Here is a 17,141-nt window from a genome sequence, read left to right as displayed (position 1 = left end):
TGCTAAAGCCCAACCAAGCAAGTCCAAGACGTTGTTGGTATGGATGCCACGGCCAACCTATGGAGCAGAACAGGCTGATGGAAATGTCTTAGCAAACGTGTTCAGTGCTATGCTTATGTCTGCTAGCCCTCAGTGAGGCAGAAAAAACATAAATCTCATTGGAAAGCAGTAGCCAAAAGTCAGTAATCAGAAAACCAATTCTCTGCCTGATTCTGTTTGTACCAGCACCTTGGGACACCATATTCTTGTGCCTCTCTTCTTCTACCTGTGAAGTAGAACCAGTGATAAGTGACAGTTTCTTTGTTGGAAATCTGTGGCTGTCACCAGTTTGAGTCTTGAATAGGCTAGATAGTTGCTCCTTTCTTCAGGCTTCAGAGTGATAACTACAACTGCAGCTACGCACAGATTTATTAATAAGCTGTCTCCAGCTGTGGAACTAATTCCTGCCACATTATCAGGCTCAGCTCAAGAATTTTAACCTTTCAAGTATGTTGTTACTGACATGTGTAATAATTAATCCAGCACAAAAGAAAACAATTTTCCAAACTAAGCACAGTTAATAAGCTTTGTTTTCAGTAATTGGGCCTGAAAGTGTCTGATGAAGTTGAAGAATGTGTTGCATAGGCAACTATACTGTTGGATTATGCAGTTGCTAGTTCAGGCCAACAGAATTCTTGCTACTAATAATGTTAAAGTGTAGTTCGGTTTAGTGCTTTAAATAAGCAGCAAAATCAACATTTGAGTGTGAGTTCTTTTTAACACTAGAGAACTTTTACATCATCAGAGCAATGCAGAGGATAATTGAGTTGCTGAAAAGTCACCCTTCCCTCTCTGGGCCATTCTAGAGTGACTTCTTGAGAGATATGCCTCTGTAGCCAATGGAAGTGATACATCCATTTTTTCTTTAAGGACACAGGCCTAACCCTAAAAAATTCATCTTAATAACATGTTCAGTATTTATGCCATTAAAAAAGATTTTTATGTACTAATAAAATATGTCTTGTATATCTTTATTCCAGGTTTGACATTTCTCCTGGAAGAGTCTCACTTGCGAGAGATTAACATTTGCAACTTGGCCAGTCAGGGAGGACCAGGTGGTACTGGACATCTGAGCTGCGGAAGCACATTTAAGCATTTTAAGAAGTTGTTATCTGTCAGTGGCAGGCTGTCTTGACTGCCCTTGGTATGAGTTAATTCCAAATAGCATTTAAGCATACCAAAATGTTTAAATGAGCCCCTGTCATGGATAAGATAAGTAATCATACATACTGCAGTTTGCATTTGAACACATCCAGCCCAATCACACTGAAAGAACTCCCATTTTGCTTGACCTTCCAAGCTTATCCTATTCAGCAGAAGCCTAGGCTTGCCCATACTGTTCAACTTATGCTATGTTTATTTTTCACCCTTTGGTGTTATTTCAGGTTTTAATCCCGTGCCAATTACTAGGATTAGTCTTGGTAGCCCTTTTAGTCATGCTTTGTTTCCTTAAGGGCTAACCTTTAGACAAGTCACCTGGTTCAGCATCAGGAAGTGCTCAGGAACAACAAATCTTATTTAAATCAGCAGGAAGACATGCTTCTCCAAGTGCAGTGCCATTATTAATTAATTCACCAATCTGCTTCATGACTGTATTTCTGAGGTGTCACTGATCACTAAAGGACATCTCTTGTGTACAAGTATCTTGCTTTGCAGCTGGTCAGACATGGCACCTTTGGTATGTAATACATTTATTAAGATGTGATAGTCACCACTAGATTCTTCTTCTGGAACATAAGGGAGCTTATTTAAATGTGGTTCTGGTTAATACAAATTAGAACATACAGAATACCTTGTGGCCTCTATAGTCATTGAGATATACATCAGAAATAAATAAAAATAATAAAACAAAGAAAGAAAGAAAGAAAACAAAACAAACAAACAAACATACAAACAAATAAAAAAAAAACAGGCCAAAGGATACAAGGATGTTCAGCCCCATACAGATGAAGGATTTGCTAGTATGGCCTAAATAAAATATATAAAGTAGTATGTATTTCCTGGATTATTTTTTAATATAAAACAATTTCAACAAGGAATGACCTATAAAGTGCACGTCAAACAGAGCTGGTGCATAGAAATTACTGAGGTGTGTGGAGCGAGTGGGGGGCCTTAGGGCTAGTATCTGTAGTAAAGTCATGCTGGCTGCAGTAGGAGCAAGATTAGATATATAAGCAGCAAATTAGATGTGTTCATTTGAAGATTAAGTTCAGTTCTTATTTCAGGGTAGAAACAAATTTTACCCCATGATAAGTAGCTTGAAATTGTTACATCTTTGCATATCATTACACCATTTGTTGCCCTTTGAGAAGGAGACAAAAAGTATATAGACTGTGGTAAGTAGGTCATTAGCTGAACCATCTAGTTTATCTTGCATTCTTCAGACACTAACTCTGAACTGATAGTTTGAAACGCAGAAACAGCTTTGCAGGGTTTATTAATAGCAATGAACCAAACATGCTGCTAGGACTGGGCTACAGCAGCTAAGAACTACATTTAATTATCAAATCAATGTCAATTAAAATTGAACTCAATGATTCAAAAGTAATTATATAGGTCACAAAAGGAGTGCAGCCAAAAAGAAAATTATCATGTCAATGTATCAAGTTAAGTAAATTCTTTAAATAAAAATCAGAAATAACAATAGAGTTTAAGTCCCAGTTATTGTGTTTTCCAAAGTAGAAAAATTAAGACAATTGACTTAATCATTTAGTGTTTAAAACAAGTTACTGTACTTCAAAGTAACCTGCTACCCTCTTTTAACCCTCTCCTTTCCTCATGGCCTGAATCAGACAGCTGGATTTACCAACTTTCATTTCTCTCTATAGCTGGCAGAGTGAAACTAGCAAGCAGCTGAGTCTTAAATTCACCTGCTGCATTCACCAAGGTACAATTTCCAGGTGACAAAGTTGCTGTGATGCTGCAGGTATGGTGCTCGCTGTTGCATCTATGACATAGGCTCCAGTTAGGGCAGGCTGCATGTACTCATGCACTGTGCTGTGCCTCAACAGGAGTTGAAAGGTTGGCATTACACAGACAGAGAGTGCCAGAACTGCTCTGGCCACAGATAAAGAAGCAAACCAGGTTTTTAAGGTGGGGTTTTTTTGTCATTGCTTCTCAAAAGAGTATTGGTGGAGGCAGCTACACTACTATAAGCCAATAATTTTCTTTGGCGCTGTTTGAGATCCCACTCTCAAATGTTGAAAAAACACATGAGAACAACATGGTAAGACACAATTCCTGACTAATCTGATACCAGTGGTGTACATTAGCAAGAGTTGGGGGAGCTGTTTGATTATCACTGCCTTAGAAAACTGACTAGTTTTGGGGTAAACAGAAACACCTGAAGTAAGCTGGGTAAATAGAAAGTTTTATTGAAACAGCTTTCAGCCTTACCAGAAGGAAAAGGCTTGAGAGTGTAAGATTATTTCAACATGCTTTGACATCCCCCAAAGTACAACTGATGGTTATCAACCAGCTTCTCCATTTATTCAGCTCACTAAAAGAGCAGTTAATGTTTTGGAACTGCGTGACCATCAGCCATTCATCAAACCTTATTTCAGCACTGGCCATGATAGCTCAGCCATGAGAAGCATTATGGCTTATCTCCAGGAGCTGCTTCATTTAAGAAGAGGGAGAATGATTTTACATCTTCTTGCTATGTATTCAACTTAAATGAGATTACAAGATCAAATCTGTGTTCGCAGACAATCTATGATGAGTACTAAAATATATTCAGTTACAAAGCACACAGTTAAATGAATAAGTCACTGTTGCTATTGCAATTGGTATTTGATAAATGGCAATACTGAAGGTATACTTCAAACAAAGTCATTGTTTAATGTTTAATGCTCTATATCCATCACTGTAGCATTCAATAAAGTATCATGATGTGTTTTTTCAGGTGATGTTGCTCTAAACTGCAAAATCTACAATTGAGCTCAAAATGATGAAATGAAATAAAAAAATGAGCAAGCCAAGCCGTGTTTTTCAAATGTGAACTAAATATTACCACAAAAAGCAGATGTTTTTGGCAGTTCAGGATACCATCTTGTAGCAGAGATCCTACTGACAGGACTCCTTTCTCACTTTCTTTATAAATATTGTGGGTATTCCAGATCAACTGTATTAAGCATTTCTCCCCTTGCCATCTAACATCATAAATTCTTATTACATACAATCTTTTCTGACCATTCAGAGCCAACCCTTTCCTTTTCTTAAGCCATCAGCTCTTGTTACAGGGCACTAGGTCTTCTGTTCATCTTCAGACTCTGCTTACAAGAGTCTCAGAATCACGACTATTTCTTTTTTTAGCAAAAGGGACCCCCCAACCCTGCATTTGGAAGCATTGCACCATTTAGGCATGTTTCCACAGCAACACTGTGTTTATTTTAAGTTGTATCACCAGAAAAGAAGGAAGCTGCCATCCATCCACCCACTTACCATCTCCCTCTAGACATTCTGTCCTTTTGTATTTTACATCATTTAACTAGTGGGCTTTCCCCTGCTTGGAAAAAGAAAAACAAACCCAACAGCAGAACAGTTAGTATATACTTTGTTGTGACATCATTCTGTACAAATCCTTGATGAAAGCTCAACCGCAGTTATTGATTGAGTTATCCCATGGGTTGCATAAGCAGAAGAGCATACTGCTTTCTTGTCCAGCTGGGGCAACACTGAATAAAATTAAGCCAAGTCAGAGTTCCAGGTTGAAGATCTTTTCAAATGTCTAGACATGTACTGATTATACTGAACTTTCAGCTCAGTGTAGCCCAATACAGCCCATTGCCACAGTACTATTTCCACACAGTACAACTTGGTAGGTGCAAATTGCTTCATTTCAGAGGATTTTACACTGCTCTGTCTCAATGTAGCAGACATAAAATCACACTTCTCCAAGAAATTAGCCAAGAAACTATCCAAAAAATACAAATATTGAGATTCCTGGTCAAATTTCCTAACTTCCCCACTTAGCATTCATCCTCTATTTCAATGCTCTTGGTTAACTTCTTGTCTTTGAACTCCTACCCTATGAGGCATACTTTTACTGATCCCCTCCAAATACCTACTTGTTGGCCTACTCAACTTTAAGACTGTGGCTTTATATTTGTAAAGTTCAACAACAGACTAAACACAGCCTTGTATTCAGCATAAGCAGGCACTGTCATATTTAATAGAAGATGAGTAGTGGCAGCTGTGGCAGGTTTGCCTAATAAACACCCTCTGGTTTCTTCAGCTTTCCTCATCTTTCCAAACAGAAAGCCCTAGAGCAGGAGAAGGCTTTGTACCAAGCACTGCTGAGCTGCAGAGGGGGAGAGGCATGAGCAAGCAGAAGGAGCTAGTTGGGATGCCATTTTGCAGGCTCTGTTCTTGCTATCTGTGATAACTGCTGATTTCATTGCAGAGATCATTTACAAAAAGGAAGCGAGCCCTTCACCCTTTTTGCCCGTTGATGCCAAATTTTCTTCTTATTAATTTATTAATCACAGCATCTTTTATACTAAAATTATGGGTGTCATAATATTGCTGTTGCTAAAACATATGCTAAGCCTCCTTACCATAAAAAACCCTCATTGACCCCCCCACTAAAGCTTAATTTTTAATTTATTTCTGAATGATTGTGGGCACTGAAACTCACCCTATTTCTCTCTCCTTATGTGAGGAGCCCAGGACCTTAAAGCAGAAATTTTATTTGTGTAGTAAAAGTGCGTCTCATTAATGTGGCTTGGTGTTGATATATCCATTGGCAGAGCTGCACCTTAGCTAAAACCTTTGAAATGAAATGTACAGCAGCAGAGAAAATTCTGATTTAAGGAAGCTGAATGTATTCATAATATGATATCCTCACCTATTTGAAATTTTATTTTTAAGCACTTTTCCCATTCTTCTCTCATTCTGCACAAACTGTGATAAAATACTTTGGTGATAAGTTGTACTGATTTTTTTTTAATGGAACTTGACTGAGTTAATTTTTGTCTCAAGTATAAGCCTAATATGATGCAAATAGATACCTTCATAGGCTTCACTGGACCAATATATAGGCAAAATTTGCTGAAGGAAGACACAGAATACACATAGAGTACTCCCTGGGAAAGGGTTAAATTAAAGCAGCAGATTTTTTATTGTGCATGAGAAGGAAGAAGGAAAGGTTCAGGTAGCATCCAGTATTTTATGTTAGGGAGAGGTAGATTTTACCCACCTAACATGATCACACGCCTCTTTCCCTATGCTATTACAAAAAAAATCCCACTCCTAAACTCAGATATGTTTAAATACTTTGAAAAGGGCTACTGTATAACTGGCCATGTGGGAAAGAAGTGAGAATTTAGGCAGGTAATGAGTTGCCTGAGAAAGAAAGCAAGAGACTGTGCCTTTCTTACCAGACAGGGAAACCAGAGAAACTTGTCCCATTACAGTGAATAATCATTGGCAATCTTAATCTGGTAATAATTTAATAGTATTCTCTTGGAAAAGGTAGGAAATAATTAGAATTTAGAAGTATTAGTATCTCATGTGCTAAAACTAAAAAAATAGTAGCAAATAGTGATTTTATAATGACTCTCTAAGATCCTGCATTTCTGCTGCATAGGAGTGATTTGGATGTAAAATTTGTGATAAGCATGGCAAGAGAAACACTGTTGGTGAACAATAATTTTTAGTTTGGTTAAAGCGTCAAAAGACAGAAATAAGACAGTTAATACGAAAATGTGCAATCCTTCAGAGTATCTTTATCTTCTCTCATTTTACTGTCTACCTCTGAGGGTTCAGCTCACACTCAGCTCTGCTTTCATATTTCTGTGACTACACTGGCTTAAATGAAATTACACCAAACATGAATTTGCTTCTTGCTGCCATCCAAAATAAATTGCCATCCTCCTTTCACTCTAGGATTTCATGGGCTTGGATAGAAAGCAGGGTCATTGCAGAACAGAGGTATGGGCTTCTTGTAACCCTGCATATCCTTGTTACTGAAAGTCTGGGAGGATTTGCTGTGAGAAACCATCATCACAAAACTCACTGCAATCTACTTAGTTCCCACTGAGGATAAAAATTATACAGGCAGAGGGAATAATCTTTTCTAATACTATCCTGTCTTGAAACTCCCATTTCCAGTTAAAACAGTGAAAAGCTGACAGCTGAGTGTCTGCTACAGGACTATCTGATCTCTCCTGACAGCTTCTCACTCAGATTATTGCCCCCAGAGGGCGGTGAGGAGATGAAGACCTCTGTCTCTCCCAGGAGAAGGAACAAAGGGTGAACTAATGATGCTGGGGTCACTCGGCTCCTCCTACCCCTCTTTATGTGCTCAGGACACACAGCTCTGCAGCTGACGAAGTCACATGAAGTCTGGCTCCTCTTTTCTTTGTGAGAAAGCAGGTGCATCTCCTCTCTGACTGCTCTGAAATGTTTCCACTAGGAACAGTCCTGCCGTCATCCTTTTAAGTGTGCAGTACAGCCACTGAGGAACATTATGAGATGAGGTGGGCTGCTATGACAATAATACCTTCTGCAGCTTTTTATGTTTTATATCCCACATTGGAGTCATTGCCTCCCAAGCATTTCTAGCACAGAGAATCATAGAATGGTTAGGGTCTTGAAAGGGACCTTAAAGATCATCAAGTTCCAATCCCCTTATGGTGGAAGCTGGAGAACTGACTATGTATTTGCTTTAGCACACCTGACGTCTATGAAAAAAAGAAGCTGGGAGGACTCCTTTCTGAGACTGTGACCTGTTTAGAAAGCATTACCCTGACAACTCTCACAGAGGAAACCAGGAAATTTTCCATAGTCAAACCCAATGATTATACCAGGAAGAACAGAGAATCACTTTCTGTTGTGAGCAGATCTATGTCATGTCTACAACCATAGCCACTATGAAATGAAATAAGAGGTGGGTGGCCTTCCTTAGTTCACGTGAAGGTAAATATAGTAAGATTGGCCAGGACTTATTCAATATGAAATCTCACACCTCTTCTAATTAAAATGAAAACTTTATTTTCCAAGCTGTCACGAGGAGAAATATTTTTCAAACACTCAGCAAGCCCTACTACAAAACTGAATTTGCTACTTAAAATGAAAATCCCAGCAGCTCCGTCACTTGACCACGCATAGCGTCTTCTTTTCTTCCCTCCCTCCTTCCTCTGTGTCACCTCTTCCAGAAGAGCAGCTCTGACGGAGAGTTCCAGAGGGCGGAGGACGAGATGTCTAATGCTGGACCTTCCGCGGGCGGGCCGGTCCAGGGGGGCGGCAGGGGGTGGCAGCGCCGTGTCCGGCAGCGGGAGCGACAGTGAGAGCGGTGCTTGGGACCGCCCCGGCTCCCATTGGCTCGGGGTTCCCTAAGGGGCTCGGCGCGGCTCCATAAAGGCAGCCCGTCCGCCCATCCGTCCGACTGTCCCCGCCCGGCCATGCCCTCGCCACCGCCCGCCCTCCCCTTGCTCCTGGCCGCCTGCTGCCTCTGCGCCCTCCCGCGGGGCTCAGGTACGTCCCGGCACCGGGAGCGGAGAACACGGCAGAACCCCGAAACACGGAAAGGGTTGTCTCCCCTTGAGGGGCGCCGTCGGGGCTGGGCTCCGCGGCATCCCAACGCTGCCGTGTCCCCGCAGGGTTCCCGCAGCCTTTCTCGCGCTACCGGGACGGTGTGTTGGAGCTGCCCCAAAACCAGGTACGTCTGTCGCTGCCGCCTGACGGCTATGCGCTGTGGACGGGTAGAGAGACGGTGCAACCCGGGATGGGCTGGCCGGGGGAGGTGGGAATCGGGACTCGCCCGTGGCAGGGAAATGAGGAAGGAAATCGGCATCGGACTGGGAATATCTTATGAAATCCCTGGGAGAGGAGGGAGGCTGGCGCCCTTTGCTGCCCGCAGAGGTAGGTGGGACAGGTATGGGCAGGGGTGTGATCTGCAGCATCAGGGTGCAGAATGGGATACCTGGGTAACCAAAAGCCGGGCAGACTAATAACCAGTCAGTCCCGACTCCCCGAGTGAAAACACAGATCCTAAGGCATGATAGACACACTGCTAATGTCTAATCTTTACTTTTTAAAGCAACTGGCATTGTGTTTCAGTCAGTGGATGGAAATGTCCAATGAACCCCAGGTAAATTGACTCTGGTAATGTGTTTGATCTCTCTTCCAGACATAGTAATTGTCCTCTATATCCCAGAGCACCGACGTCTGCCAGAGAGCCAGTGGCTCTGGAGAGCAGGGCGGGTTTGCTAGTGTATGTGCTCTCCTTCCTGCGGAGCTAATGCAGACCTAGAGAAAGAAAAAAAGTGTTTTTCTTGCCATCCCAGTAGTAGCTAACATCGAAACAAGGTGCCAGACAGTGCTGAAGGAGTTATAGGTCCTGCCTGGTCCCCTTGGTGCTTGGTGGGTTGATGGGTTTTCTTTGGGGTGCTCAGAGGAGAAGGGAGCGAGACGAAATTTTCACATCTCGTTTCTGCTCTAGCGTCTCTGGCCCAGAACTTGCAAACTCTTTCGTGAAAAAAACAAAACCGAAACCAAATCAGTATCTGAAAGTTCAGCCCCACTGCATTTGATATCGAGCCCAAGTGTCATTTTCGAAGAGGACCAGGAAGTATCTGGAAATTTTAAACATTTTGTGCTGATTTTTTCTTTCTGAAATCTTTCAGTTTTGTAAACCAAAACTTAAGGAAAACAGTTCCCAGAGTCTATTGTTCAGGTGTCTTACACTTCACTTCCTTTGGAGCTGTAGTTATTTCTCATCTAATGGGATTGCATGCATAAGCAAACCCCTGTCCTGTGGCAATGAGTGTGGGACAGTGTATTTCAGTATTCAGTTAAAGATTATAGAATTGATTGGCTGAAATGCTTGTAGTTGAAAATGAGCATAGATTAAAAATGCTCAAACCCAAAGCTATTCCTAGAACAATTAGCATAGAAAAATGTATTTTAAATATAAGAGTTTGATTTAGATCTCTTTATAGCACAAGACTGTATTGACAACAGTAGTATTGTGTGTATTAATACAAAATACTAGTTTTTCAGCTCATAATAGCATTAGTAGATCTTTCCCTGCTCTGAATGTTTTTAGTGAATCTAAATTGTGCTGGGATCAGAATCAAGCCTGGAGAAGAGGAGACTGAGGGGAGACTTCATTGCAGTCTACAGTTTCCCCATGAGGGAAAGAAGGGGGGTAGACACTGATCTCTGTGGTGACCAGTGACAGGGCCTGGGGGAATGGCCTGAAGTTGTGCCAGGGGAGGTTTAGGTTGGATATTAGAATAAGGTTCTTCACCCAGAGGATGACTGGGCTATGGAACAGGCTCCCCAGGGAAGTGGTCACAGCATCAAGCCTGACAGAGTTCAAGAAGCATTTGGTCAATGCTCTCAGGTACATGATGTGATTCTTGAGGTGTCCTGAGTAGGGCCAGGAGTGGGACTCGATGATCCTTGTGGGTCCCTTCCAACTTGGCATATTCTGTGATTCTGTGAAATCTTGTACACCACATCCTTCCAGTAAATGTATTAAAGCACTGTTTGGTTTTTTTTTCAGATTTCCAGCAGTGTTTTGGATCTCTGTTATTCCATATTCAACAGCATGCATAAAAATGAGGTAGGCTGTAATTGCTTTTGTTTCAAAGCACCCCCTCCTTAAATTTAAAAAGCAACCTCTCCAAAACCAACCTTTTGGCATTTCTCTCCAGACAAATGTATGATCTAATATTGTCATGGTTTAAGAGATGTAGGAGAGTATATAAAAGATTATTTCTTGTTAGTAGTTTGTATGTAATTCTGAACTACATTAAACTATATATGAAATTGTTGTTTTTCACCAGTTCAGCGCTCAACAACCAAAACATTTTCTTATAGCCAGTCAGTATTTAAACCTGACTGTCACTTTTTAATAGAGTTAAATATGCTAAACATATGCATAACATTGGATCAATAGCATAATTTAGATCATGCTGAACATGGAGGTGTATGATTTGCTTTACCAATTTTAATAGTCTATTTGAGCTTCAGGGTTTTTTTGTGTTTCTGACTCAGATTGAAAAGATTAAATTGAGGAGTTATTGAGTATAGCTCTTTCACTGGTACAGCTCAGTGTCAACTCTGCTTTATATCACTTTTTTATTGTCATCACTCTATTAAGAACCTTTCCCATAAAATTCACTCAGCCCCTGGGTATGTTAAAAAGGCCAATTTACTTGTGGAGTTTGAGTTCTCTGTTGTCTTCAAACAGGAGTAGATTGTTCAAGACAGAAATAGAAAGTATTTTGACATGCGTTTCAATATCTCTTCTTGCCAGTGTCTTTAGCTTATTATAATTCCAAGCATACTTTCCTAAAGTAACCATAAAACTCTATCATATTGAACTTGATTGTATAAAAAATTCTAATATTTCAGTCTAATAAATGTTTTTGAGTTTGGTATTGACTCCTATGCTTCCACAGCTTAGCTAATGAGGGAACATCCAGAATCATCTGGTAACTTTGAACAGTCCTATTCCTGGTTACTATTTTAGTTATTACCTTTCAAAAAATTCACCCTCTGTTATGTGCTCTCAAAATTGGGAGCTGAATCTCGTACAACATCCTTTCAAAAAAATATGACTAATATCAGCTATATATCTGCAGTATTGTTTCTAGGTGTGGTCTAAGTAAAATGGAAGATTGAATATAAATATGAAATATGGAAAAAGAACTATGTAAAGTTTTACTCAGCTGATCAAATCTATTACATGAAGTTGTACTTTCTTAGCCCACAAGGAATCTTGAGAAGATACTACAAACATGAATCTATATGTAGTGCACCCAATGAAACAGCTATGAAATCCTACTGATTTCAGCTGAACTTCAGCTTTCAACATTATACCAAATTTCTGTGGATTAAAAAAATTACTCAGAGTTATAGATCGTGTAGAAAACGTAGATGGTGTTTCAAGAGAAGGAATGAGGCCTAAGCATTATAAAAGGCAAAGTCAGTGGCAATTTGGGCATTAATGGGACTTGAACTCCACCTGGGGAACTTAAAATATTTTGTGAGACCTAAGACTATTTAACATCAATGTCTAATGACACTTACAAAGAAAGCAAAAAGAGCTATCTAAACCTGGCCACATCACAATCACCTCACTGAGCATTTGCCTAAAGTCAAGCCAACACACTGTTTAGAAACTCAGTTTTTACCATGTTTCTTCCACATAGTAATCTCTCACTATTATCAATTAGCTAGGATAGTTGACACTGCAGGCGTCAGTCAGACTTGATTCAGTCTCTATCTTTGCTTGGTATGTAATAATCATATTATAACAAAGGTAGCATTCACACTGTTTTTCTGATGTGGTCTCCTCCTTTGGTTCCTTAAAGCACCTTGATTGAGCAGGCACTTTTTTCTTCCATCACATTTTATAGCCCTGTAAGTTGATGTCAGTTGCTCTATAAATTGTCTTGAGGTTTGAACCAAAGGAATCCTCTTCTCATACCCCAACTGAGTGATCCTTGTGGGTCCCTTCCAACTCAGCATATTCTGTGATTCTTTGGATAGTGATTCCCTCATTTTTGCTTCTATATTTCGTCTTTTAAAATTCCTCTCTTCAGTTTCCCATCTGCATGTTTTAGTGTTTTCACCCCCATCTTCATGTCCTTGCTCATTATATGTGCTTGTTTTTCAACTCCAGCTTGTTTTACTCCAAGTAACTAAACCCATTCACTGATACAACTGTGCCTATGGAACACAAAGCCATCCCATTCCTGGCTAGCTATGAGCATGCAGCCTGGCAGCCCTGTCATGGGCAGGATGGCTCCCAAACCAGGCTGCAAGTTCAGGGCTGTGTTACATGAGGAGCTTAGTCTGCTCACATGAAGTCATGGGGAAAGTTTCTATTCCTTGATGTAAGGCTGAGTAGAAAAATGAGCAATTTTCTGAAGAATAAAGGTTTTAGAGGAAGACTTAAAACCAGCAATCATTCTTGGGTTAAAACCAAGGGCAGTCTGAAAGGTGAAGAGCAGCCACATTTTAACAAGGTAAGAGCTACCAGTACAATTCAAGCCTGAGGAGTACAGCTGCTGCATTTGCTCCAGGGTGAGCTCTGCTTCCCCTATCAGAGCTGTACAGCGAGGGAAGCACATTGAATGATGGTAATGAATGAGGCAAGGCTTCAAATCAATCTTTAAAAAGATCCATTTGCTGCTGTTCCAATATCTGTGATAAGCGTAAGGTTATCTCTCTTCTCACGTGGAGTGCACCAGCCTCATCAGTAACAAGGGGTCTGTACCAAACCAAACAAATGCTGGCATGTTGATTAACTTACCCTGTCTGCTTGCAGGAATCACAGATTGCTTCTGCAAAGTTTACGAAGAAGGTATGTAAATGTGAAGACAAGCAAGTAGCAGTGGGCAGGGACGTATGTCCCTTTCCTTTTTTTTCTTTTGCTGCTTTTTTCAAGTCAGCTTGGGGTTTTCTTCAGTGGTTGGGAAGTGATCTGTGCTGACTCTGCGTATACCTATCCTGTGAGCAAAGATTTCTTTTATACCTTTTCTAAACCCTGTGAATCTTTAATTTTGGTAATTTAGTATATTTACACTAAACGGAATGGATAGTTCTTGACAATGCCCTTTGGGCATTAATTTTTAATCAGCATTCCAGATGAATGGGCATTGGGGACTATCAACATCTTGTTTGCATGCTGCTGAAAAAGGCCTGAATTATCAATATTCTGATAGAATGATACCAACATTTGTCAACAGATCTATTGAACTGAGTTTAAAGTACTTTGCTGTTGTTTATGTTTTATTTTACAGGACAGTCATGGGACTCTGGGACGGCCTTTTTTCCTTTTCAGGGTATCTGAATCTCTTATCTTTTAAAGATTCTGAATCACAGAAAATGTTATATGTCCATATAATAGGAAAGCTGTTTCCCTTCACAAATTCTTGCTGCAGTTGCTTTGAGTAGAGGTCAAATATCCCTTGCCTGAATGCTTAGGGAGTATTAGCTTAAAAAGCTCTGATTTGACTAAAAGACAACAAGATAATGAGATCTTGGGTAGTAATGGATAACACACACTTTTTTGTTTGAAGATATGCTGCTGCAAATGTTTTATCTTGAGCCAAATCATCCATGTGGCTTGTATCTCCAAGACCGTCAAGGTGCACTGATGCTAAACACTTTAGATAAAATGTGCCTGAGCTGACTGTCTGAAAGGTCTGGCCAGTAAGCGATGTCCCACTGCATAACAGGGTGAAAAGCCAAAGCAAAATTATCATAATTTCTCTCATGTTCTTCACCCAGTGGCTTGCTGAGCTATGGCACACTGATGCCAACTGAGCTGGTTTAGACATACTCTGATTAACACAAAACTAACTTCTAGGAATGTCTTCAACATATTTAAAAAAATTAAAAATATTATCAAGTAGGTCATATCAGGTAAGCAGAATCTCAATTAACTGTCATTTGCATTTTAGCTTACTTCAAGTGTGTCCAGCTAGGTTCTCTCAGTGCTGGTATTTGTATATGCTTTCTTAGGCATGTGCAATTCCCCAAGGAATTGGGACTAAAACCCTGAATGAGAATTATTAAAGCCAGACTTTTTAGCTGTTTGGACAGAGGCTGAATGAATATTTCTCAAATTCAAAGGCACAACTCACCCTGCATGGATCCCCTGATATTTGATAAAGGAAATCTTACTGCAGTCTTCTTATACAGTAATCTGTCTGCATGATGGTGATGTATTTTGGTGTGCTTATAAATCTGGTACCTAATACTTCTGCACAATCATCTATGTATTTTTCAGCCTCGAAATGGAAGAACTATCAAAGGCAGTGGTAAGTGGACATCCAAAAGTGACAAGAATTTGTTCTGATTTTTTCAATAATGATGATCCTCATGACAGAAGGAGTTACTGAGAAGCATTACAAACCTTGTACAAACCTAGATACACACGTGGATGTTTCATATGGTCACTAGGAGATGTCTTGCAAGAATTGTGATTTTTGAGGCTCAGGGCCTTAGAGTGTACACTCTTGACAAAGGGATTGTTTTCTTGTCTCTTTAAGGTTCAGTAAGGAGGAACTTTCATCCTCTGCAAAATGATAGATATGGTACAGAAGCTGTAAAGTTTAAAGACAGAGGGTGTAAGTGATGCTTGAAACACAGAAGCTAGACTTTTTTTGTTCAAAGCTACCTTCAGTCACCTAATCCTACAGGAGATACCCTAACACTGAATCTGTACATGCAGGTGGGAGTCCTCACATCATAATTAGGAACTTTTTGAGGGTAAACATTCTCTATAAAGAGCAGGGCTGGGGATGTAAGGGAGGAAGAAAATGAGATCTAATAATATCACCTAACACTTACATATCCATCTTTGAAAGTATCTACTAAAGGTCTAAGTGAGCTTTACTGGGAAATGGACAATATAGTATACATGTATAGTATGGGGTACATTTGTACCCTCCTTCAGTCTCTTTTCTTCCAATCTTTTATCCCACAAGGAAAGATCACCATTTTTGTTTGCAACCTAAGAATTATTTCCAGCTGTTGACTGAAAGGAGCTTTGGTTGGTTTTTATTTTGTTTTGGTTTGGGGTTTTTGTTGTTATTGTTGTTGTTTTGGGGGTTTGTTTGTCTGTCTGTTTGGGTTTTTTATGATAAAACCTGCAAAAAGTCCAGTAGTAAAGAATACCCTTGGTATATACTCAGGATTAAACTATTTTGGAAAGAAAGGAACCAAAGATTTGAGGGAGTATTATAGAGCAACATTGTTACTTGCTTGCTCTAGTCTTAGGCACTGTCCTGGGCAATCTGTTGTTTCTCATAGATGAAAGGACCATGAGGAACTAGACAGATCTCTAGTTTGAGCTGGTGCAGCTATTCTTGTTGTTAAGTCCACATGCGTATGGGAAATGTTTCATAGCTCAGAAACATGTTGGTGTAGAAGCCACTACTCTATAGTCATGCCCTAGCCTAACATACAGCAGTAAATTTTATCCACAGCTCAGCCCCCTGAGCCACCCTGGCTGCAAGATGCACTCCATGCTTCCATACTCTAAAAGAAGGTCAGCAGAGTTAGGACATGGAGAAGAGAAGAACTGTGTGAGGAGGGAGGATTCATGTTCGAGTACAAATAACAGATTTGGGCACTTGACTGAACTTTCAGACATCTGAATCTTCTGGTATCAGAATCTGAAGCTATTTATTTTCTAACTTTGAGGAGTACTAGATGTACGGAAATGAAACTAAAAGTCATATTCATCTCAACATAAAATATGACACTGTTTTAATTTGTTTCAGAATACCATGGAATATGAAGTTCATGGGTTAATTTACCAGCTTGATGACTTGATTTACATAAAGAAAGGAGACTTCCCATTGCACTGGTTGTCTGTTATGTGACTCAGCTGAATTTGCTGTTCCATGTAATAAATTTGCAATCATTAATTCTTCTTGTTGTCCCTTATTTACTGAAGCCTGTCCTAGACTTCCTTGGGCTATAGTGTAGCACTGTCTGGTGCCAGCTGTAATCAAAGGAAAGGAGTCATCTCAATATCAACAATTTTCAAAACCAACAGTGCATTTTATAACATCTTCTTTAATAGCATCATAAACTGCAAGCTTGTCCTTTTGATTAGATAATGTATTTCCCCAGAATTTCAGAGTATGCTTCCTGAGCAACACGGTATTAAAATCATCGTTTAATGATTTATTTCTTATTTTGAATAACTAAGGGTTTGAGTGTGATGACTGATGAATCCAAAGCACTTTGAAAGAAAGGGGAATAAGTACTGCTGCTACACATAGACATTATTTGATCAGATGATGTATTTTTTTTCAGCCTTGCCTTATTGGCTGTCGTAAAGCACAAATGAGGCACTTTTGAGAAATATTCTGAACATCTGCCCTTTTTCTCTGAAATCATGCATTTAAACCTGTGGTGCAGCCAGTTGCTTGCACTGCATGGAGTGTTTTGGTAGGTGGAGACATTTACGGGCACAAAACTTCAAGTACTAAGCAGTTACTTCTTTAGGAAGAAAAGAGCATAGTAAAAGCCAGAATCTGGGGATACAAACAAGGCTGTAACTCCTGAACACAGTATTGGTTTCCTCAAGCCCTTTGTTATCCTTCCTTTTTCTATTTGGCTAC

The 17,141-nt window shown here is 40.0% G+C and overlaps 1 protein-coding gene across 2 annotated transcripts; it reads left to right on the top strand.

Annotated features, from left to right (window-relative positions):
- Positions 1–1,023: 1,023 nt before the first annotated feature.
- Positions 1,024–16,395, top strand: NMS (neuromedin S). 2 transcript variants are annotated; one of them, XM_027894802.1, is made up of 10 exons: positions 1,024–1,183; positions 2,265–2,965; positions 8,199–8,517; positions 8,643–8,701; positions 9,083–9,133; positions 10,553–10,612; positions 13,328–13,363; positions 13,803–13,844; positions 14,795–14,825; positions 16,293–16,395. In XM_027894802.1, exons 3-10 carry the CDS (start codon positions 8,445–8,447, stop codon positions 16,307–16,309), a joined length of 369 nt encoding a protein of 122 aa, XP_027750603.1. In that variant the 5' UTR covers positions 1,024–1,183; positions 2,265–2,965; positions 8,199–8,444; the 3' UTR covers positions 16,310–16,395. The 2 variants fall into 2 exon arrangements, with proteins under 2 accessions (XP_027750603.1, XP_027750604.1); XM_027894803.1 differs by lacking the exon at positions 2,265–2,965.
- Positions 16,396–17,141: the final 746 nt, after the last annotated feature.

This window comes from Empidonax traillii, unplaced genomic scaffold, assembly GCF_003031625.1.
Source record: "Empidonax traillii isolate 1590-97213 ecotype Southwest subspecies unplaced genomic scaffold, ASM303162v1 scaffold443:size705114, whole genome shotgun sequence".
NCBI classification, from domain to species: Eukaryota; Metazoa; Chordata; class Aves; order Passeriformes; family Tyrannidae; genus Empidonax; species Empidonax traillii.
Note: the sequence above shows the minus strand (reverse complement) of the source record. Positions and strands in the feature narration are given on the sequence as shown.